Below are 24,864 nucleotides of genomic sequence, written 5' to 3' on the forward strand. Positions count from 1 at the left end.
AGCACCTGCTTTGAGGACACTGAGATCAACATCCAAGGAGTTGGAGAGCAACATGTTGTTCATAAGCTACTGGTTGAGGATCACTAATCAAGAAAGCTCTGAAATACAGAACAATGTATCTCTATTTATACAATCAATTCTTTGTTTCTTCAGTGTAATAATAAATACTCTGTCTGTACTGATGTTATTGAAACTACCATAAGTCATGGCAAAACAAGCTCATCATGTTAGTAGCTGTAAGGCATGAAGCTCCCAGTTAAGGAAATCCCCCCTTATCCAGATAATAAATCCTATACCTGTCCGGAGAAGGAAGTAAACTCTTTGTAAAATGCTTTTTGGAGACAACTGTTCATCAATAAAAGAGAGCACACCACCCTGAGTTTACACATTATATTGCATACAAAATATCACTGCATCTATGCCCTATAAAGAAGTGGGGGTGGGGGTATAGTAGAGGTGCCAGATTAACTAGCCCTGGGCAGCCAGACTCATTGATGAGTGTATCAGTTAGGGTTTAACTCCACAGGGAGATTTTGATCAGATTTTGTGGGTCAGATTTTTTCTGATCTTGCCATGCAACAACATGCAACTGCACAGGATTTGTAGGATTTTATGAAATGTGATCCCCCTATTGCTAGTCGGATGAGATAGACTCGGATGGTGTAGTTTTTTCATGCTTCTTCATCCAACATTCAGTGTATTTCAATGGAAAAATACGTTGGTCAGACACCATTACATTTTTATTTTGTTGTATGAAGACACATTATGCCGCATTCGCCTCGGACAGTCACGTCGGTTGGAAAACTTTCCATGTAGATAACACGTCAGATTTTTGTATCAGTCCCATTCTATTTTGACCCAGGTGACTAGATCCAACTTGTAGGATGTGATCTATCATTTAGACATCATCCAACAAAAGCACTTGTGGAGTTTAGACCTTTAAGCCCTTTACTCCGGACACATCCATCCTCAGCATCATCTGTTCCACTATCTAAATGGGAGGGTTCATGCATAGATATAGTATTGGGTGCATATACAAACAACTTGAAAATATATTCTGTATATACACTGAATATATATATATATATATATATATATATATATATATATATATATATATATATATATATTTCCAACAAAAAAGTCCGCACTCATAGGTCTTGTGAAGAAAAATTATTCAACGCTTCGGCTCCTAAACGCGATGATGGCTCTTGTTTAGGAGCCGAAACGTTGAATAAATCCACTTTTTTTCTTCACAAGACCTATGAGTACGGACTTTTTTGTTGGTTTTAAGTAGGATTCCTGGTTCCAGCACCTAGGCATTTTCTGGTACTCTGTGTGCACCTACCCATTTGTTTATTATATATATATATATATATATATATATATATATATATATATATATATATATATATATATATATATATATATAGGGGCCGAAACGTTGGACAATGCTGTGTTACAAATAAAAACACTATAATTCACCTTTACTAGAGTGTGCTAATCCCTGCATCGATTGTATCATTCCAATTGATCGTGTACCTTGCCCGCGACAAAGACAGAGTGCGGACACCCAATATATATATACTGTCCAACGTTTCGATCACATCATTCGACTTTACACATTTTACCTGCAGGCATGCTGTGTTTTTGTTTGGTGAGTGCTCCTCCATGTTCTATATATATATATATATATATATATATATATATATATATATATATATATATATATATATATATATATATATATATATATATATATATATATATATATATACTGTACATAAATATACTCACAAGCACTTGTATACATTCCATGCTTGTGTAGTTGTGGATGGGAGGGTTGAAATGCCACATTGAGACGTAGTTAACGGCATTGCCCACAGGTTCTGGGTTTGAGAACTGAGATGGGTGAGAGAACAAAAGCATAATCAGCTGGGGAAAGGTATAAGAATAATGAATAATAATTAAATGGAAGATGGAAGTGTCAGAGGGGTTTCCTATAGCATAAGGATTATAAAAAGGAAAGGCTGAGTGATACTGGATATTATAACCTCTGGGGAGCAATGTGTCATTTAGTTGAGCTGAGACAATGACTGGTGCAGTGTGTGTGTGAGTGGCTAGTAGGGTGGCTAGTGGTAGCCAGTGATGTGCAGGAGAGGTGAGGGAAGACAGATCACCTGCAGCCTGGCACACAATATCACTCTTCCAAGCTCAGCGTTGTGTTTGTTTTCATTAAGCTGAGGGACTGTCTGATGCCAGAGGGGCCAGCCCCCAGCTCCTGCCAAAGCCAACATCTCCCCGGCTCCCACACATCTTCCCACTGACACTGAGGAGACATCAGCTGTACCCTGAGCAGCAGCACAAGCGCCTGGACTCTAAGCGATTTCAGTCGCAGCGGCAGCGCTCATTGGCAACACGCACAGTTGTGTCGCAGCTACACCAGCAGGTACTGTATGAAGAGCTGCCCAGGCTGAGTGTATGGGCCAATATACTGCATGATCCTTCAATAGCAAACTTTACTAAACCCCTGCTTTTCTGCTTTGTGTTGCCCATCTTCAATACTTGGTTGTACCCGTATTTTCTGTGTGAGATAAGATTTATTGTATTAATATATAAATAAAATAGAGATGTGCACATATAGAATGTTTGGGTGTCACTGGTGCGGCTGTTGGGAATGAGGAGGTGGAAATGACAGTGAGTGTAATTTATAGAGATATATAGAAGTCTCCCATTCCTATCCATCTGCTGTTAGAGCACTTGACTGATAAATATAGAGTATTCCCGACTCCCACTCCGCTCATTTGCATTAACAGCTGATTTTATGGCATCTGGGCGATTTGCTGCGTTTTACAAATGGGATCCGGGTTAACTCGGAGTATTTTTATAAAAAAAAAAAAGAATTATACCACAACGGATAGATCTAAACTCGTTTCCATTATCAGAATTTTTCGTATGGAAATAAACACAATTATAGAAAAATACCTATAATACAGACAATTATAGTGTTTATGGATAGGCAGACGAAGCTTTGTTTATTGTAGTTGTTTTTATTTATTTCTGCATTTTAGCTATTAAATTAGCTTTTTTTTATAATAACCTATTAATAATCCGTTCATTCAAATGGGCATTTAGCTTCTATATATATATATATATATATATATATATATATATATATATATATATATATATATATATATATATATATATATATATATATAGCACAGAAAGGTTCCATAGAAAATTGTACGTTTTTTTTTCCAGCATATTGGATAGATATTATTTGGTTCATTTTGACTTCATTTCACCGTTTTGAATTTGCCATTTTACTGTTACCTTGTGTCCTTAAAGGACACTGTGTTTGTGCCTGTAGGTGTAGTTTTATATATATATATATATATATATATATATATATATATATATATATATATATATATATATATATTCGAATTCACGAAATTTTGATGCAATTGAATGTATGTATATGGAGGCAGACGAAGCTTTGTTTATTATAGTCGTTTTTGTATTGGCATAAATATTTATTTCTGCATTTTAGCTATTAAATTATTATAACCTATCAATAATCCGTTCATTCATATGGGCATTAAGCTTTTTGCTCCTATATATATTTATATATATATATATATATATATATATATATATATATATATATATATATATATATATATACATCTAGATAGATAAGCACAGAAAAGTTCCTTACAAAATTGTAGATGTTTTTTTCCATCATATTCCTGTGGATAGATATTATTTGGTTGATTGTGGCTTAATTTCACCGTTTTGAATTTGCCATTTTACTGTTACTTTTTGTGCTTAATTAAACCCTGTGTTTGTGCCTGTAGGTGTAGTTTTATCTATCTATCTATCTATCTATCTATCTATCTATATATATATATGTATAGGTGTGTGTAGTGTACCTGTAGGTAAATAGATAGGGAAGATACATGTGTGTGTACAGCAAAACAGCTAAAAACGAATGTATATATATATATATATATATATATATATATATATATATATATATATATATATATATATATATACACGAATGTTTTGATGCAATTGAATGTATGTATATGTATATTAGCAGCTCAATGACATTCTTTTCTTTCTCTGTTATTTGTTATCTCTCTCTTCATATTTATTTGTCTGACACTCTCTGTAACTGTGGATTTGTGTATTATAAATGAATGGCAGGGTGAGTGATGTCAGTTGTGCCAGGGTGGCATGTGAGTGGCATGTGAGTGTTGCTGGTCACTCCCTCGCCCAGTTCAGAGCAGAGTAGCGGAGTCAGGCAAAGTCTTTCCACTCCAGTGGGCTCATTTCTCGCCTCCAGGCACAGCTAACGAGATCTTTATTGTGGGCTGTGATCCTATTTGGGCCCTGGGAGAGGCCCGGGAGTGAGTGAATGTGGGGCCACTAATGAGCAGCAGCACTCACCGTACAGTCATTATTGGGATTATTGGGGCACCAGGGCGCTGCTTAGCACAGTGTATGTGTAGCACAGTGTATGTGTAGCACAGGACGCTACATAAACGCTCTAAAGTCACAGACAGTTTAGCGGCTCAGCGACTACTTGGGACATTTACCCTTTTACTTTATACACGGGCAGATTCCTAATATTTCCTTCTTTTAATATCTATGAACCTGTTGTCTTCTTAAATAATGCTGTGTCTGATCCGTAGGCGAACCTTCCATGTCAGTCTATATATATAGATATATGTATGTATATATATATTATATATAGACCGCACTGGGGTGGGAATGACCTGGTGCAATAGGAATTGTTTGTACTAAATAAACTGGTAAGCAAGTGACACAGAAGCCCGAGCAAAGGCCACAGCTAATTATTGCTAGAAATAAAGTTTACCTGCTTATTACTGGGCTCAGCTATTCTCTGACAGAGCTCCCTCTTAACAATGTGCTAATCTCCACTTTATGTTCACTACATGTCTGTCTGTCTATCCCTCTATCATCTATCTCTATCAATCACTATAATCATCTATATCACTGTTTCACTCTATCTATCTATCTATCTATCTATCTATCTATCTATCTATCTATCTATCTATCTATCTATCTATCTATCTATGTGTCTGTCTGTCTGTCTGTCTATCTATCTATCTATCTATCTATCTATCTATCTATCTAATCTATCTATCTATCTATCTATCTATCTATCTATCTATCTATCTATCTATCTATCTCTAATATATTAATTATACAAATATAATACACAAAAGCCATGAATATCCTGTAAATGATATCTGATGTCATTTCTGTCACATGACTCATTGAAATTTGTGTATTATAATAAATAAAGTACCCCCAGTTGTAAAATATGAGGATATTAGAAGTTACCTCGGAGTTCCATGACCTGTATAAAAACACTCGGCCTTCGGCCTCGTGTTTTTATATGGTCATGAAACTCCTCGGTAACTTATAATATCCCTATATTTTACAAAAGGGGCTACTTTATTCACCATATATACTTCTATTCGTTTTGTTCCTAGAGAAGCCATGTAGCTAGGAAAGCAGTGTTGTCCCCAAGAGCTTGCACTCTATGGCAGAAGTAGGCGTAGAAGTGCGAGGATATGGAGGGGACACTGTAATGAGGGAAGAGCAGATCACTGGGCGCCTGAGATGTTCCTCAGCCTAAGAACTAACTCTCTCTCTCCTGGCACCCAGTTATATGCATAGGACTCCCTGCACACATGGGGCTAAAGGCTGATACTTCACCGGGATTAGTTATAATATCATAGGATAAAGTGCATTAGGATTATTATTCCCTATTCCCCCATCATCTGTACTGAATCTCCACCTGCCTGACTGTAGCTGCCACATAAATACCCTCTATATCCATGTACCCTGAGCCCCGAGGGTGCAGTTCATCAGACAGACATAAAGGATAGATGAGTAAGGGAGCAATACAATGTATGGATAAAGAAATCCCCATAAACTCTTGTGAGTGGGGCCCAACTGTCACCCTTGTTTAATACATTGTTGTAAGGCCCCTGTGTGTGTGTAAAGTGCTGACACTATAGAATTAAATGATGATGCCCAATAAGAGATACTTCAGTTATTGCCCTATAGCTCTGGAACCTTTGCAGGCTCCCCATGGGGAGAGCAGAAATATAGACCCCCCATCACCATCATGCAACTACTTACCTCTCTGGGGCCTAGTACTAATGTTATATTTGGAGCCCTTTTAGTATATCAACACAATGTAAAATATTGATTTAAAGGGCCACATCAACTACAGAGCCCCTTGCAGAAACCACCACCTGTATCCCCAAAGTACTGGAATGTAGCCTGGTTAGTAACACACTGGGGGTCTGGGAGTGAAATGTTGATGGGCCATGATGAGAAATTTGGAGCATGATTTGGGGGGAATTTGGACTCAGACACAGGGATCAGGACAGTCTGTACCAGGGGACAAATAGGCAGTTGGGCAGACAGTGAAACAGGCTGGAGTGACAGAGTTTGCTGAGCAGTGTTGCCCACTGGGCACTGTGATAGGCAAATCTGACCCATTTCAAATCGACAAAAAGTTTTGTTGTATGTTTTTTCGTGCGACTTTTTTTAACATTAGTCAATGGGCGTTTTGTCACGGCTAAATATTTTGCTCATCCCTAAACCTAATAAGTCTCCTAATAGATCCTCCAATGTAATTGCGCTTAGAGCCTGGAAGGGCTCCTCAAAAACCAATCGCCCCATAACCAGTGCTGCTCCTTGGGAATAATAAGTGCCAGCCCCTGGCATTGAGCGGGTTAATACAAGCAGCAGCCTCGTGTCTGGAGCTGAGCACATTATTTGGGTTAAAATGAGCCTCTCAATCAGGCAGTACAAACTGTACCCCCAACATTTCACTCTGCTCTTCCTCAGTCTCCATAAAGTGGCAGTGGGAGGGGGATCTGGGGTGTCCCCCCAACCCCTTTTGTCACAACTTGTCCATCACAGTGGGATGGGGGGGAGGCTTCTCTAGTGTATGACAGCCTTTTGTTATGCCTAAAATATTCCCAGCCCCTCCTCCAGAGCGATCCTGATATGGGCTGCTTTGCGCTCTTGCACAAATTCTTCTGCATTCAGTGCGGCTCATTCTCAGCCGGGCAAGTTCTGTTGCGCCTCATGGCTCATTGTCTCCCCTTGTTGCTGTTGTGTCTCTAGCAGGATCCTGAGATCGCATGTTGGAAGCGACACTGGGGCTCCGTATATGGAAATTGTGGGGTGCAGAGCAGACGAAAGTGCCTATCCATTCCGGCCAGCAGCAGCCATGCTCTTCCACGGGATCACCGGGGGCCACATCCAAGGAATCATGGAAGAGATGGAGAGGAGGTCAAAGTCGGCCGACAGCCGCTTGGCCAAGAGTATCCAAGTCAATAGCAGAGAAACTGTAAGTCTGGCGTCTGGGCAACAACCCCTGTCCCACTTCAGCTTCATCCTCCATTCCATGTGTGCATAGAAATATCGATAGAATCACAAAGATTACAAGTCAAGCATTTATCTATAAATATATATATATATTGTATTTCAAATAGGTGAGGATAGACACTGTGACTAATAAATATCAACATAGCCTGTCCTGTGTCATTTATTAAACTGCTATTGTATAAAGAATGAGCAGAAAAAGGCTAAAAGATTAATGGAGAAAACGACTTTTAGATCAACCTTTCTCTTTCTGTGTATTCTTTTCACCTATAGTATTCTGTCTTTAAAAGCGCAATATTGTCGCATCTGTAACTAAATAGCCCAGTCATTTAATACATAGCCCAGTTATTTAATACATAGTCGTTATTTAATAAATAGCCCAGTCATTTAATAAATAGCCCAGTCATTTAATAAATAGCCCAGTTATTTAATAAATAGCCCAGTCATTTCTAGGATATAACTATCTTTTTTTGTTTGTTTTTTTTGTTAAAGGAGGATTTTAGTTTCTATACGTTGATGACTTTATTTTTAGAATGTTCTGCAGGTTAATTGTTAGAAATGATTTATTCTCGGAATCTCAGCGGTCCAGACAGCTGCGCCCAGCGCTGCGCTTGGTGAATATAATTGCGCATCTCTTATACCGAGGGGAATTCTATATGATTTTAGATCAAAAACTCACGACTTTTTAAGTAGCGAAGCATCCGGTTTATTTTGTTTAACTGTTATTAAACGAATGTACCTAAAGAATATTTGGTGCAAGGAATACTGAACCCATGAATGTGCCCAGCTTCAAGGCAGAAGTTTCTTACCCATGTTCCTTCCCAGCCAAATATTACAACGGTTATTTGTTAAAATAGTCTATTTTTCTGTTCTTATTCTCAGTAACACCTAAATCTATCCATTTCTTACATTTCAGTTTATTTGCCTTTAGTTCTATTTAGTTCAATTGTTTTGCTTTATACTATAATGCGAAAAATAATTAAAAGTGGTTCCCAGCTTTGTGTATGTGTGTGTGTGTGTGTGTATATATATATATATATATATATATATATAAAATACTCATTTTTATCGTTTATAATTAACTAATTAAAAAGTGAAAGTGCCTAAAATCAACTCCCCTTTTCCAATGATCTCCTAAATTGCCTGAAACTCAGACACTGGGGGGAAAGGACATTTCTTGCAAAGTATTCTGAAACACCTTCAGATTATACCATTATAAAGTCCATAAGCCCCAGCAAGCCACTCACATCTGCATTGTTGGGTTATTATACTATATAGCTAGAAGATGAAGCAATTAATAGATCAGCAAGAGCTCTCCCTAAAATCTGGCTGCAGCCTGTAGAATGTAAAGACAATATGGAGACGATCAGGCCAGAATTTGGAAGCTTTTTTTTTTTTTTTTGAAAAGCTCAATCCCATAAAACATAGGCTATGGCTAAGTATGCTTATTTTGGGATCAACTGGAGCATTTTGTTAACCCACAATTATTCTGTGGCATAAAAAAAATAACACTTCTCAAGATTAATAAACAGCCTAATATTTGTGTTAAAATGTAAAAATGAACAGACGAGCAGTCCTTGGAAGAAAGAGAATGTTAATTGGGGTCAGTAAAAAAAAACAAATTAGACAGAGATCAAGCCTCATTAGCGGATAAGGGATATTCTCTCCTGCTTTAATAAGGTCTCTGGGGAGCTATACAGACAGATACTAATGTGTTAATACCTCTGAATTTTAAGGATCTCTGCAGGGTTTAAGCAGTGTCTGTGTCATTATAACATACACAAGCACTGTATGTGTAGATAGACTGATAAATATAGATAAAGCTACAGTGGGCAGATATATAACTCCTTATGATAATATACATGGTGCCCAATATACAATGAGATGCAACTTAATTTCCTTCAATGTACTGGTGTGACACACATATAACGAGCAGATTTCCTCTGTTCCATATTCTATAGGTTATTGCTACATCCCATAAAATATTAAATTTTTTTACAAGCATACAACAAAAATAATACACCAAAAATGTGTATGTATAATGTATGATATGTATTCACAAATAGCTAATTCCTTTTTTTCCTTTTCTTCTTCTTTTTATCCTTCTATTATAGGACTTTTCTTCTATTTGTTTTGGCAGTAAAGAGGTTAAAAAGCCAAAAAAAAAAAAAGTTTTCAATCTGGTTTCCTGTGAAAGGAGCCCAATGTTATTTTTAACACCTTTTTCTGGATACAGAAAATGCTCCCTAATGTATCATATAAATAACTGAAAATAAATAAGTATATTATTTAAAAGGGGATTTCTTTAGTGCGGTAACATGTGGTTTTATTGCCAGTTACTTTGTTATCTGTACTGTATGTATTTTCCATTGCCGTTAGAAGGATATTATTGGTATTTCAGTTTGTTTAAATAAAATGTTTGAGGAATAAGGATGCCAGGAAAGAGTATAGAAACACTTGCTTGGATCACACACAAGTAGACAACAGGGTTAGTAGAACTGTGTACATGAAACTGTACCTACACTAGAATATCCAACATAAAATGTGTCTTTATCTGGCAGTGGTATAAAGTTCAGGTTATTCACAGTGCAAGCTCTTTGTCTGTCCTGTATATGATATAGTATCAGCACTTTGCCCTCTTGTCCCATCAGTAACTCCCTGAGCGTACAGCAGCTATATCAGACTTCCCAGAATTCTCTATCAGGGAGAGATTGCTGGAAGTTGTAGTTTCCAACAGCTGCAGGGACTAGACTATAAACTGATTGTCACTGCCAGGCACTTGCCAATGGGTCTTATTTATAAACATTTGCAACTGGGCAGTAACCCATAGTAACCAATCAGTGATTAGATTTTTTTTCCAGCCAGCTTCAAAGAAGACAATGAAAGCAGACATCTGATTGGTTGCTATAGGTAACTGCCCAGGTGCAAATTTGCCCAGTGTTTATAAATGAGCCCCATTTGAAATGTGTGTATATGGCAGTGATCCCCAACCAGTGTCTCGTGAGAATCATGTTGCTCTCCGACCCCTTGGATGTTGCTCCCAGTGGTCTCAAAACTGGTGCTTATTTTTGAATTTCTGTCTTGAAGGCAAGTTTTAGTTGTACAAAAACCATGTGTACTGCCAAACAGAGGCTCCTGTAGGCTTCCAGTCCACATAGGGGCTACCAATTGCCAATAACATTCCAGATTTCGCACCCCTAGGAACTTCTTGCATGATTATGTTGCTCTCCAACTTATTTTACATTTAAATGTGGCTCACGGGTAGAAAAGGTTGGAGACCCTTGGTATATGGCAACTCCAAGAGATTCATAGCAAAGAGCACCTCAACTGACCCCCCTCCTTATACTGTATATTTGTACTTGTGCTATACAACTGGTGCTGAGCAAAAGGATATTCCGTGATTCTGCGCATCATTTTTAATTAGCGAAAGTGCCAATTTCCTTTATCTCTTTGTGCGCCATTTAGCCTGGAGCTCAGGATATAAATATAGCAAGTGCCTGTTGGAATATAATGCAAGTGCTACAAGTGTCACAGGCTGGGAAAGTGTTTTCACTATAATGTTTCCCAATTACGGGACTGATGTCAATAGCAATACCAGTATGTGGCAACGGCATCTCCCATTATTCATAAAGGCATTATTGTATGATATCAAAGCTTATAACTTGTCCTGGTTATTTTTATTCAATCCTAGTATACACGGTGCCTATATATGCCCTTTCCTATTCCCTCCATCTCTCATTCTCGTAATGCCCCCTGCTGATGTACTTTATCAGTATTGTAACTGCCCCTTCTCCTGGGTATGACGAGTTTAGAGTGACTGCCCCTTCCTTGTGAATAATAATATTTGTATGGGAGAAATAAGAAGGCAAAGTGCTTACATTTCTGGACTGTGAGTCAGGAAACCCTGATTCTTCTGGCCAGCCACTTCCTCTATAAGCCCAAAGTGGTCTCAGTTAAATCATTATTTCCCCGCACTAGAGAATTGTAAGCTCTATGGCACAGTGACTCCCATACTTAATATCCAATCTTTGCACTCTGCTCTAGTCCTTATGGAAGGAAAAAGAAAATGATATTTTCCCCTAGCGTCTCCTTTCCTGCATGGGATGCTAGCACAGTACTTTTCCACTCTAACTCGGAGTATGATCTCATGAGGGTAGAGCTCTTTATAATGGCGCAGAATCAGAGGGGAAAATACTGTGTGTAGTTCCTCTTTGTTTATATAAAGTAGGCAGTGTCGGACTGGCCCACCGGGATACCTGGTCCCGGTGGGCCAAGGTCAGGGACCCTCATGCTGCTAGACATTTGGCCTATTTCATGGCCATTCACTATTTCTATGAGAACAAAGTGGCTAAATAGGTGGAATAATAGATTATAGTATGTAAAGAAAAGAGACTAGGAGATTAAAGGTTAAGTGAAGAGAGGAATAATAATAGTACGGAGAGTGGGCCCCTTGTCAAAGGTTTTTGGGTGGGCCCCTGGTGTCCCAGTCCAACACTGAAAGTAGGACTGACCAATCTATGGCCCCTCAGTTGTTGTACTGCAATTCCCAGCAACCCCTGATAGCCTTCAGCTATTGCTAGATGCTGGGAGAAATCATCAACAGCTAAAGGGAAGCAGGCTAGGGAATACCGATAATTATAATGATGTTCTTGTGCCCTAGTCTTCATCCTGCTCCAACTGTTACATACTTGCACTTTGTTTTCTGTGGGTCTCCTATCCCTTGCGCTAATATAATCACTGCTACACAACAATGAGGGGGAACTAGTGTCCATCCCCCATTGTATATCTGTATATAATTATATATTCTATCAATCTACAGTATATATACACATCTCCTCTGTGTATGATATCGGCCATTACTGTTATTTTGGTCCGTTATGTAGAAGAACATGGAGCACAGATGTTAGAATTTATTAGATTCAGTGTAAGAACCAATCAAACAAGGATTCAGTTTGGGATTTGGTGAATAACAGAAGTATTTGCAAGATCTAAAGTCGCCTGGTTTCCAGCATAGAGATTTCTCAGTATTCACCCAGACCCAATCTAAAAACCCCAAATGTGACTTTAAAGCTCAGAGCAGCTGCAGGGAGCCTTTTTTTCTTCACAGATGGTGCAGGTTTGGATGGTTTTGCCTAAATCTTAATGAGGACACTAGGGTTAGGATTTAGTTGCTTATTTCGCTGAATCGTTTTTAAACGATTTTGTAGTTTGCTGTGTCTAAAAATCAGGTCCTGAAAATAAAAGTTAAACACAGGTGCCCCAGATATACACAAGATTGTAGAAAGACAAGACCGTTTTTAATTGTGACCCTGCTTTTCTTTGTATAATTACCCCCTCTTAGTGTATGTGAGCTACTACTGGCATTGCCAGGACAGAAATGAAATAAATGCCATTACCTGTGTACTATGTTAGAATACTAACTGCCCTTTCCCGTTTATTATCATTATTGGTAATGTATCTCTCCCTGAATGATTTTAGAATAACTTATTTATTTAATTATTAATGCAATTATTTAATAAATAAAGCACAACAGCTAGCTGTAACGTCAGCATGGCAAATGCCAGTACTTTTGTATGATGTTAGCATGAAATCTGCATATATTCATTGCATGATGCATTTTTACTGTACACAGTACTTATGGGGGCAAATTTACTAAAGGGCAAAGTGACTAACGCTGGCGACGATTCACCAACGTTACCGCTTTTATGCACTTTGACAATTTACTAACAGGTGCAGGCATAACTTCGCTAGCGAAAGAGACAGACGCTGGCACTCATTCTCACTCTATCGCCAGGCGAATTTTGCAGATGCAGATTTTACTGAAATTTACTTCTATCGCCAGACTTGCCTTTGCCAGCTCAGACCAGGCGAAGTGCTCTGGAGTGCATTGATCTTCCTCAAATTTTAGTGGAAACATTTTCTAAGTCCCAAAAAACGCTGACGTCTTTTCCTTTTTTCAGAGTGATAGCCCGCAAAAGTCCTTAAAAATTATTTTGGCTTACTGGGTTCCCCCACACCTTTCCTAACATATGGAACATAAACTATACAGTGGGCTCATGTGTAGGGGATTATAACAACTCTATTTTTTTATTAAGGTTCCCTGGACTTGTGTAATGTAATGTATTTGCTGCAACATATACGTCCATTCAACTTTACAATTTCTCACTGTTTGCAAATTAGCTTGAGCGAAGACCTCTAACGAAGTTGCACTAGGCATAATTGAACGCTAGCCCAACATTACTTTGATTGCTGCAGTAACGTTAGCGAAAAATCGGCAGCATTCGGCGCCCTGGACTCAACTTCGCATTTTAGAAAATTAGCGTTGTAATAACTGCCCCTGCTGCATGTGATTTTCCCATAAGGAACGTTCTGTTTTGTATCTGCTATGTTAGCAGAGCAACTGTCCCTACATATGGTGTCCATGATATTCCCTGTATATGGCTCCTTATTCAGTATTATTTAGATTTGGCAGCATAGTGTTAACTGCTCTCCTGGTGCGCAATATTCTTTTTCTGTGCATAATCTCTCTGTATATGAAAGCAATGGTCTTTGTGTTCCTCTGTTTATATAAGGCTGATGTAAGCAGAGCAGTACACAGTGATTGCCTTAGGGCAGCCTAAGGAGCATAAGCAGTGGAGAGAAGTGGTAAACAGAGAGAAGTAGAAAGGGAACAGGGGCTAAGGCAAGAATATGCAGGAGTAGAGAAAAGAACGAGAAAATGATACATGACAAGGGGGGGGGGGAGGTGGAATGGTGCACACAAGGCCAGAACGAATGATGGTATTGGATATAATAATGAGAACAAATTTCTATTGTGAAAATGTAAGGTGTAAGAGTTTAGTAGCTGGAGTACAAGAAGTGTAGCACAATTAATTAGCTCAGCAAAGGCCCGGCAATAACTATTGAACTGCATTTGCCCAAAAGTACTCCAAGCTCTACAGCAGTGATGCCCAACCAGTAGCTGGGGAGCAACACCTTGCCCTCTAACCCCTTGGATGTTGCTCTCAGTGTCCTCAAAGCAGGGGCTCATTTTTGAATTCCCGGCTTGGAAGCAAGTTTTAATTGCATTAAAACTAAGTATAGTGCCAAGTAGAGCCCCCTGTAGGCTGCCAGCCCATATAGGGGCTACCAAATAGCCAAGCACAGCTCTTATTTGGCACCCAAGGGACTTTTTCCATGCTTGAGTTGCTCCCCAACTCTTTTTACATTTGAATGTGGCTCACAGGTAAAAAAGGTTGGGGACCCCTGCTCTACAGGATCTGTCCTCAAGGCTCTATTTTGTTGTAACATCTTCATTTCATTGCCCACTATGGTATTCATACACAGCATTCTCTGGTTTGTATAATAAAACTAGTGAAAAGGCTATTGCCCTGTGCATAACATCTGTATCTTCCACCTCTCTGGAAATTTTACCATTGTATTATTAACAGTCTTTTTTTGTATGAATGAACTATGGAACAACTACCTTTTGCTATGTATTGTATTTGTATAGTATCATGCATGTAAGATTTAATTCTCTCTCACTACAGCAGTAAGTATTTCTAGATATTAGTGTGCCCTAAACAGGGACAGAGCATCAGGAAAGTGTCCAGGAGCAGCTTTCATCATTTATAAGGGGAAGGGTGCTTGTCTGGGTACCCGGCTGAGCTGCTTTACTGTAGCAATTTTGCACTAAATTTGGACATACCATTTTGAGTGTCTCAAGAAGATAGAGGACCCTGATCTAAAAGAGCTTACAATCTTTGGAATACTCGCTAACTTGTTGACTCAAATACAAGGGTAACAGGGGCTAAGGGAATTGGCCTATATACTGTGAGTGCAGAATCTGAATCAGTTATAGTGCTAATGTAAGATTTAAAATACTTTTTGAAAATTGGGGTTAGGAGCAGCACTTGATTCAAGCAGTGGTAGTAGATTTTCATGGGTTCATACATTATCTGTATAGAGCCGAGGAAATGAACATATGATGTCAGCCTATATTGGTGGCTTGTAGATTTCTTGGAATCAAGCTCCTGTATAAACTTAGAGCAGAGTAAACAATTTTGCATAATAATAATAATAATATTTGCTCCTGAGTAAAGCTCATCCATCCCACAGTATTTATCAATAGGTTGTAATTTCATAATATAGCTCCTTAACATCCCTGTATACAGGTTCTAAACACCAAGGTCTCTGTGTATTATGTCTGTTGCCATTATATGATGTCAGCAAATCCTCCTTCTCCTGTTTATGATGTCATCTGTGTCTGATGTCAGCTTTCCTCCTTCCTTTCGTTTATATATCACACCACCCTAGTATAACTTTTTCTTCTGAAAAACACCCAATTAGAATATTTTAAAATAATGATATTACAAATAAGTTTGTGGAGCCCTTGACAGCATAAAAATGTTTGGAAGGACTGAATCCAATCCACAGGCCTCTGGACAGATTTTCTGGGGTATGATGTCTATATAGGTCCATATAGGCCCATCTCCTTTATTCTTAAAAGATGCTCTAGAGCTGTGATCCCCAACCAATAGCTCGTGAGCAACATGTTGCTCTCCAACCCCTTGGATGTTGCTTCCAGTGGCCTCAAAGCAGGAGCTTATTTTCGAATTCCAGGCATGGAGGCAAGTTTTGGTTGCATAAAAAACAGATGTAATGCCAAACAGAGCCTCAATGTAGGTTGACAATCCACATAGGGGCTACCAAATAGCCAATCACAGCCCTTATTTGGCAGCCCAACAACATTTTTATGCATGTGTTGCTCCCCAACTCCTTTTACTTCTAAATGTTGCACATGGCTTCAAAAGGTTGGAGATCCCTGCTCTAGAGTAACTTATGGATTTATGTGATTAAATAAAGACCAAAGTCGATAGTGACCAACCAACTTGCTCGTACCCACGCATACAATACTGTCAGATATATTGAGCAAAGAAGGTATCCTGTCCAAGTTGATTTCACATTATATTATAATCTGTGCACTGTGGAGCTTCTTATGTCAGTCATATATATCAGTGGTATAGTGCTTAGCAGAGCACATTTGTAACTATAAATCTGATGTATCTTTCTGATTTCTGGAGACAGAGCAGTAACTGTGTTTTTCGTTAAATTTGCACAGAGGATGCCTTCCCTGAATCCTGAGAAGCCTACACTGTGCGCTGGGTGTGGGGGCAAGATCTCAGACAGATACTACCTCTTGGCTGTGGACAAGCAGTGGCACCTGCGCTGCCTGAAATGCTGTGAATGTAAGCTGACCCTCGAGTCGGAGCTGACTTGCTTTGCTAAGGATGGCAGTATATATTGCAAGGAGGACTATTACAGGTATATTGTCCAACCACAATACTACGTCACTCATGCTCTGTGCATTTACTATGTTACAGGAAAGGAATCCTCACTGTCACTTGTTAAGCAGTCTATATAGGTACATGCACAATACAAGTAGAACCCCCATTTTACGTTTTTCAGGGGACCAGGAAAAAATTATGTGAAATCCGGGAAAATGTAAAATCAGGGAAATGTGTTAAAGTGACTTTTTCAAGTACTGAAAGGATATAAGCACAGGCATCCATTTTACTTTGAGATACAACATTTACTGTGTTAATAACAAGGGTTAAAGACCGGTAACAACAAAAAATTTGTTTGTATGCTACGGAAAAAAAAGACGGCAAACATATTAAACTTTAAAATCGCCAAGTCTTTACTAAGATATTACTTACCGAAACTCTGCTTGCGCTTCACTTCAGAAACGGCGACAGGCCGTGCGGTGCTCCATTTCTCCTCCCTGACTATCTCCTATAAGGAAGGCAGGGAGGAGAAATGGAGTGCCGCACGATGGATCGCCAATCGTCTTTTCTGAAGAGGAGCGCAAGTGGAGTTTTGGTAAGTTTTTTCTTAATAAAGACTTAGCGACTTTAAAGTTTAACATGGTGTCTTTTTTTGTTTCATACTAATGAATTTTTAAAAATTTTTTTTTGCTGGTCCTTTAAGCATTGCAGCATTCATGTTACACTATGGGGGGCATGTGCAAGGCTCTCAGTCACATACACAACCTAAAGCAATAAGTGATTGGTGCAGGACTGTATAAGGGGCAGACTAATTGGAATTAACTATGTACAGGCAGAACATGGCAAAATATATATCTGGTTAGTATTTAAAGCCTCTTTATTTCACAAATTATAACATTCATAGAGGGGAAAAAAAATATATAAAATGCGGGAAAACTTAAAATCAGGGTATTAAAACTAAGGTTTCACTGTAGTATATTTATAGTATAAGGCCAGAAACACAACAAATTTCTATTTCTTTGAATGTCTATCAGTGTTTCTTTCTTTGCTGTATCCATGAAACCCTTTTCTATACCACTTTTTAATGCTGTCCATAGATCTAAAATGAAGTCCAATGATTTCATGTAACACCGTTTTGCCATTATTTATCCATATGGTTCTAATATTGTTCCACCTTGTCTTCAGCTTATTATTTGTCCATGGCCTTGCTTTCACACAGCCCCTATAGTCCTCCCCTCTGCCCACTCAATGAGTCTGCATTACATTTTCCAAATGCTCCTGCTTATGCCAATATAACCTCTGTACTACCCTTATACAATTCCAGGGATCTTTAGTGTATCTCCATATACCTGCACACCTCCCTACATGTTTACTTTAGCTCTCTTAATAACCTCTCCTGCTTAGAACACTGCCTACCAGAGACAATCCATTATTCTGAATACTTGGGAAGCTCATGATGAATGTTGCTGTACAAATTGATGACTCCTGACATATTATTCTAGGTAACATAAAAGGGGGAGGAGAACATGCTGCAATATGAGTGGGAATAGCTGCCATTGTAATTCAAGCTGATGCTTCATTGTGATCTATTTAGTTATACATACTATTAGATGTTTATGAAGCAATTATTGCCCATTGTAAACTGAAGTTCTGCTTGTCTCCAGAAGGTTTTCGGTGAAGAGGTGTGCCCGTTGCCATCTTGGCATTTCAGCCTCAGAGATGGTAATGAGAGCACGGGAGTCCGTCTACCACCTGAGCTGTTTTACCTGCACAACCTGTAACAAGACCTTAAGCACCGGGGATCAATTTGGCATGAAGGAAAACCTTGTCTACTGCCGGATTCACTTTGAGCTTCTTGTCCAGGGGGACTTCCATCAGCAGCTAAATTACACGGAGCTCTCAGCCAAGGGTGGGGGAATAGCCGCCCTGCCGTATTTCAGCAATGGGACAGGCACAGTGCAAAAAGGGAGGCCAAGAAAGAGAAAAAGTCCAGCGTTAGGTGTGGACATCATGAACTACAGTTCAGGTAAGACAATGCCACTATTTAGATTCCTTTTTAAAATCTGTCATAGGAATATTTCCTAATTAACGCTATAGCAATATGTGGTACAGACTTATGAAACATACCGCCTTTATTGCTTTCTTTTGTTTATATGGAGGTAGGATCGATAGGGCCTGACTTATTTAACACATTAAACATGCCACGGCAAAGAAGTTAGTTTGCATCTGCATGTGACAGTTTCTTTCTCCTACTGACAGTCTATAGTTCCTTTTGTAGTATTTCTGTGGAATCTAGGCATTTTAGTAGCCAGGATTCATGTTCTGTGGAGCGTGATGTATACGGACAGACTGTGCTAATTATTTCTTATTAATTAGGAGTGACACTGGAATCCCTTGTCCAGTAAGCAGCATGTCATCATCCAGTTACCCCTAGAGTTGAACGATAGCAAATAACCCTTTCATGCCATGGGGGAAACACCTAAAACCTCTTTCTAGCTATGGCTTTCAAACATTTGGAAGTTTCAAATTGGTAAAAAAACTGTATATATATATATCTATCTATATCTCTATATATATCTATCTATATCTCTATATATATATATCTATCTATCTATCTATAGATAGAGATATAGATATATATATATATATACACATACATACACACACAATGTTTATTTTACCATGCTTACCGGTATATTTTTAGGAGAAAATAGTATTTCCCTATGTGTTTTATACATTAAAGGGCAGATTTATTGAGGGTCGAATTGAAAATTGGAATTACAATTTTCTAATTTTTTTGTAGTCAACTCTCGAATTGGGAATTATCCAAACTCGAATCGAGTTTTAATTTGAATTTCGAGATTTAGCATGCTCTGGCCCTTTAAGAACTCGAATTTGACGATTCGCCACCTAAAACCTGCCGAATTACTGTAAAAGTCAATGGGAGAGGTCGAGGGATCAATTTGGTGATGTTTGTAGCCTTCCCGACAATCACTTTTTTTTTTTCTGAGAAAAAAACTCAAATAGAGTTTTTTTAATTCGAATCAAATTCATTCCAGTTTTAATAAATAATCAAATATTCGAATTTCAAATAAAATCAATTTCATGTGAATTTGAAATTCGACCCTTGATAAATGTGCCTCCCTATCCAAAATCTCACTAAAGGGGTGCTCATCCACCAATCTATTGCTTTATATAGTACTGTATGTACAGTGCCTTCTTGTTACAATCCTTTGTAGTGCCAGTCTCATTGTCTGCCAGGTGAAGAACAATTTGCATGAAATAATATTAGTTGAATTCTGTATCATACGCTCCTTATATCACAACCCTCTCTATAACGCCAACCGTGGCCCATGTTTCAAGCAGCCATTACACCAAGGAATCAGTGATTTTGTCTCATGCCCTATATTGTGACACATTACAAATTTATATTGTTTAATTACCTGTCCCTCCCCTGCAGTGGCGTCTGTAGGTAACGAGAAATGAGTCAGTCATGTATTCATACAGTAGAGATCTGTTCAACGCTACATGGAACGGCAGCCGTAAACCTAAAATTAAAGAGAACATACTTTGCTTTCTGCAAATGCAGACATAACTATATTTTTATTTCTAAAAACACATCCAGTAAGACAATGTCCATGACAAATAGTCATTTTATTACACACAGGGAGACCGTATGAGACAATAGGGTTGCCCCTGAACATTCGCTGTATATATGACAGGGAAGTTTGGATAAACAGTAAGAATTAACGTGGATTCTTAAGGCTTGTCTAAACTATTTGTCTCACTGAAAAAATATTTATTTCATCATATTTTAATAAGAGGCAGCCGGGCCATGTCTGTGTCGGTTTCCACCATACTGGAAAATCAATAAAACAAAACAAAATTGGCTCCTGATAAAACTGGCCCTTAGTGTGTGTAAATGTGATAGAGACCTTAGATTATAAACTGGGGCAGGGACTGAGGTGAACCAAGTATAATCTCTGTAAAAGCACTGGAGAAATGTGTCTGCGCTATATAAATAACAGATCATTTCTATATATTATATTGTCAATGTTCTGTAATAGAGGTACTGAACATTTACAATATTTATAGCAATGTCTTGATTAAGTGCCGTATTGCTGTACTCTAGGGGCCTATTTACCAAGGTCTGAAATAGTGAAAAGTGCTTTATTTTTTTTATGAAAATTGATTTCCCTTGGTTTTCCCTTTATATCATTATTAAATATATATTATGTATTTTTATGTTTATACAATTTTCATTTATTTATCTTTATGTCTCTACAATTCCATCCGCCTAAACCTTCCATTAACCATTATACCGAATTGAAAATGATTGTTGTAGTTGGAAAATTGATGTAAAGTTATGGAAATATTATATATTTATAAATAACAGTTATGTATCATATGTTATTCTAATGCCTACAAGACAGCACTCATTTTATTGTCAGATTTGCTTTCAGGGTTCAATGGGAATCTAAATGATACCAGATGAATATTTATCTGCTCTAATATACATGCACTATAGTTATTAGCAGTGATGGGCGAATTTGTCCCGTTTCACCACGAATGTCACGCAAAATTCGTGAAACTGGCAAAAAATTTGTTTAATGGCAATTTTGACACTGGTGACACTTCGCCGGCGAAAATACTTTGACGCCAGCGTCAGAACCATCAGCAAATTTTCTCAGAAAATTTGCGAATTTATTTGCCGGTGGTGAAACAGCCAAATTCGCGCCTGGCGAATGCACTATAGTGATTAGCAGTGATGGGGAATTGTCCCATTTCGCCACGAATTTCACGCATAATTCGCGAAACTGGCAAAAAATTTGTGAAACGGCAATTTTGACACTGGCAACATTTTGCTGGCATCAAAATGGGCGCCGTGTCAAAGTTGCAGCGGCGAAAAAACTTTGACGCCGGCATCGGAACCGTCAGTGAATTTTCTCTGCAAATTTCCCTAGTTATTAGGGATGCACCAGATCCACTATTTTGGATTCGGCCGAACCCCCGAATCCTTTGCAAAAGATTCGGCTGAATACTGAACCGAATCCAAATCCTAATTGGCATATGCAATTAGGGGTGGGAAGGGGAAACAATTTTTACTTCCTTGTTTTGTGACAAAAAGTCATGTGATTTCCCTCCCCGCCCCTAATTTGCATATGCAAATCAGGATTCGGTTCCGCCGAGGCAGAAGGATTCGAATACCGAATTCGGCGCATCCCTAATATTTCTATACATACACAGAAGAAAAAAAAAATATATTATGGGATCTGTTATCTGGAAACCTGTTATCCACAAAACTCCAAATTACTGGAAAGTCATCTTGCATAGACTTCATTATAATAAAAAAAATCTAAATATCAAACATATTTCATTTTTTCTGTAATAACTCATTGATCCTAAATAAGTTGCATGAATCTATATTGGTGGCAAAACAATGCTATTGTTTTTAATGTTTAAATTATTTTTAGCAGAATTAAGGAATGGACACCCAAATTACTGAAAGATCCCTAAACTAGAAAACCCCCAGATTGCAAGCATACTGGTTAATAGATCCTATACATATATAAACACAGATAGATATACAGACACTTTTATAGCCTTTGAATCAAATCAAAGGAACAATTCAGTGTAAAAATAAAACCTGGGTAAATATATAGGCTGTGCAAATCATGAAAGTGGATAAAAGTAATGTTCTGGCTGTTATGTTAGACATCCAGTCACTCCAGTCTTTACACATTACATTTTTGGCTAACTATATTAGGAACATTTTTTACTTTACCCAGTTTTTATTTTTACTCTGAACTGTTCCTTTAAATATGAAAAGAGCATAGGAAAGTACAGTTATGGGACCTGTTATTCAGAATGTTGTGGACCTGGGGTTTTCTGGATAAGAAGTCTTTCTGTAACTTGGATCTCTATACCTTATATCTACTAAAAATCATTTGAACATTAAATAAATCCAGCTGCATTGTTTTGCCTCCGATAAGGATTAATCATATCTTGTAATACAAAGGAAGAAAAAGAAATGACCCTTCACATTGCACCTTCCCATCCATGTGTTGTAACCATACGATTGAAGTGATTAATAAAACTTAACTTTTAATATGACCAGTAAAATTATGTCTAGATAGCAATATTAAAATATTGGTTAGGCAGGAGGCTGATTGACTAAAAAGCCAGGGGTAGGAGGGATAAAGTCACCTGAGAGTGACTGTTGGTTGGAGCAAAACAATCAATCTTTTCAATTTCTTGACGATTATTCATATTATAGAGGTATCAGTACACCACCAGCCACCCCTTCTCCCACCACAGGATCCCTCCCTTCCGGTCTACAATCCCCATGCAGGGTGATTGAGGTATCAAGGCCTAAAAAGCAGCCTGAGTGGCAAGCGGTTATGAGTTAACCAAAATTATCAAAGTGTTGTTAGCACGTTCTTAGCCCCACGGATCGTCCATTAACCAACCCCTTCACCCTCAAGAAGTGCCCTCCCGATCCGTTCACCCCAGCAAATTGCGTTGTCCCTATCCGACGCCTGCCTAACCAGAACTAAAATTGCGCCTGACGCGCGTTTCACCCGTTCAGTCACGGGCTTTATCAAAGGCATGATTAATCATATCTTGGTAGCTGGAATCAAGCACAAGGTCCTGTACACATAAAAAGGATTAATTGAGTCTATGGGAGATGGGCATCCCTTAATTCAGAACTTTCTGGACAATGGATCCCATACCAGTATATCTAATTAACATTTTTATATGCAACAGGTACAAACTTCTACACTACAACAAAAACCTCCATTTTCTACTTTTACAAATAGTGCTTACAAAGCCCTGTAGGAGAGCAATAAGAAACTTGAACTCGGGTAAAGAAGAAAATTACTGGCACTCAGGACTCAAGTCCTGAGTGCCGGTAATTTTCTTCTTTACCCAAGTGTAATTGAGGGTGCCGAACCCTTTTTTTACTGAGCACCAGGCTAATATACTTCGAGAGGTCAGGGTGTGCTGGTGGTTTTTTTTTCTTTTGCACAGTGAACTCGGTCCATCCCACCTATGTGTGAAAAATACAATATGCAGGAAGTGTAGAAATGAGTTAACATATGACAAAACGTAAGCGACTGACAAATGAACGTTGCAGGTTTTCATGCTGAGGAACAATGCCCCCTAATGGCCTCTTGGGAGATACCTTAAGCATTTCACAGAAAGCTGTATATTTTGGAATGTATATATATAAATCTTACACCCACAGTTGAAATGTATGGCTAGAATATCATATGTCCTTTGCGATATTTCATCCTCCAACTACTTCTCATCCCAGATTTGATGTTTTGTAACCCTTATTACATACATAGGTTGTTAAATATTCTAGGAATATTCTAGGGAAATGTTTGTATTCCCTGTAGGGATAGTATAGGGTGTTTATCCTTAAAGAAAGTCAAATCTGTTTAGTGTGTGCTATTGCACTGGAAGCTTCCAAGCATTTCTACATAAAATCCAGTAATACATTTTGTAATCATTTTTGCATGCTATTGTTCTCTAATGGATACGAATGTACGAATAATATGGCTGGTGCATAAACTCTCATGAACAACACACATGGAAGCCACATTCTCTCTGCCCCCCCCCCAATATTTCCCTGAAGAACTTACATAATCACTCACTATGAGGCAGATTTACAACACATTGAACTGGAGAATTCAGAGGGATCCTCAGCAGTGTTTGCCATCAGTACATTTTTATTAAAGTATGAGTCTATACCAAAGCACATAAACATGGCAAATTATCAGGTTGTGTTTGATTGTTGGGCAAACACCATTCTGTACAAAGCTTAGGGGGATTAACAATTCAGTTGGTGTTGGAAGTGCTGTCAGTAAGCTCTAACATCCCACCAAATTGTAAATCCCCAAAACTAACTAGCATTGTATGGAGGCATCACAATATGACACAAATATGAACAATAATCAAAAAATTACAGATTTCTGAATCGAGTTTGATCAAATTGGCCCTATGTGACACCATGGGCCATCATTTCACCAGCAAAAGGCTGCTTTAAATGGAATCTCATGCACCTTTCCCCCTTTGTGTTTGCACCTGCCACTGTCAGGTTGCAGTCTTTGCCCCTCCTGTGTGGGGAGCAAATCTGTGTGTG

At 38.4% G+C, this 24,864-nt stretch overlaps 1 protein-coding gene across 5 annotated transcripts in view; it reads left to right on the top strand.

Moving 5' to 3' along the window:
• Nucleotides 1-2,289: 2,289 nt before the first annotated feature.
• The window catches only part of lhx9.S (LIM homeobox 9 S homeolog), a 37,334-nt gene continuing 14,759 nt past the window's right edge, over nt 2,290-24,864 (top strand). The window contains exons 1-4 of one of the 5 annotated variants that reach the window (XM_018259656.2): nt 2,290-2,449; nt 7,189-7,414; nt 16,550-16,752; nt 18,380-18,741. In XM_018259656.2, the coding sequence (XP_018115145.1) occupies nt 7,235-7,414; nt 16,550-16,752; nt 18,380-18,741 (745 nt within the window). In that variant the 5' untranslated portion in view covers nt 2,290-2,449; nt 7,189-7,234. 5 annotated transcript variants of the gene reach the window in all.

The sequence above is a fragment of the Xenopus laevis genome, chromosome 4S (assembly GCF_017654675.1).
Source record: "Xenopus laevis strain J_2021 chromosome 4S, Xenopus_laevis_v10.1, whole genome shotgun sequence".
NCBI classification, from domain to species: domain Eukaryota; kingdom Metazoa; phylum Chordata; class Amphibia; order Anura; family Pipidae; genus Xenopus; species Xenopus laevis.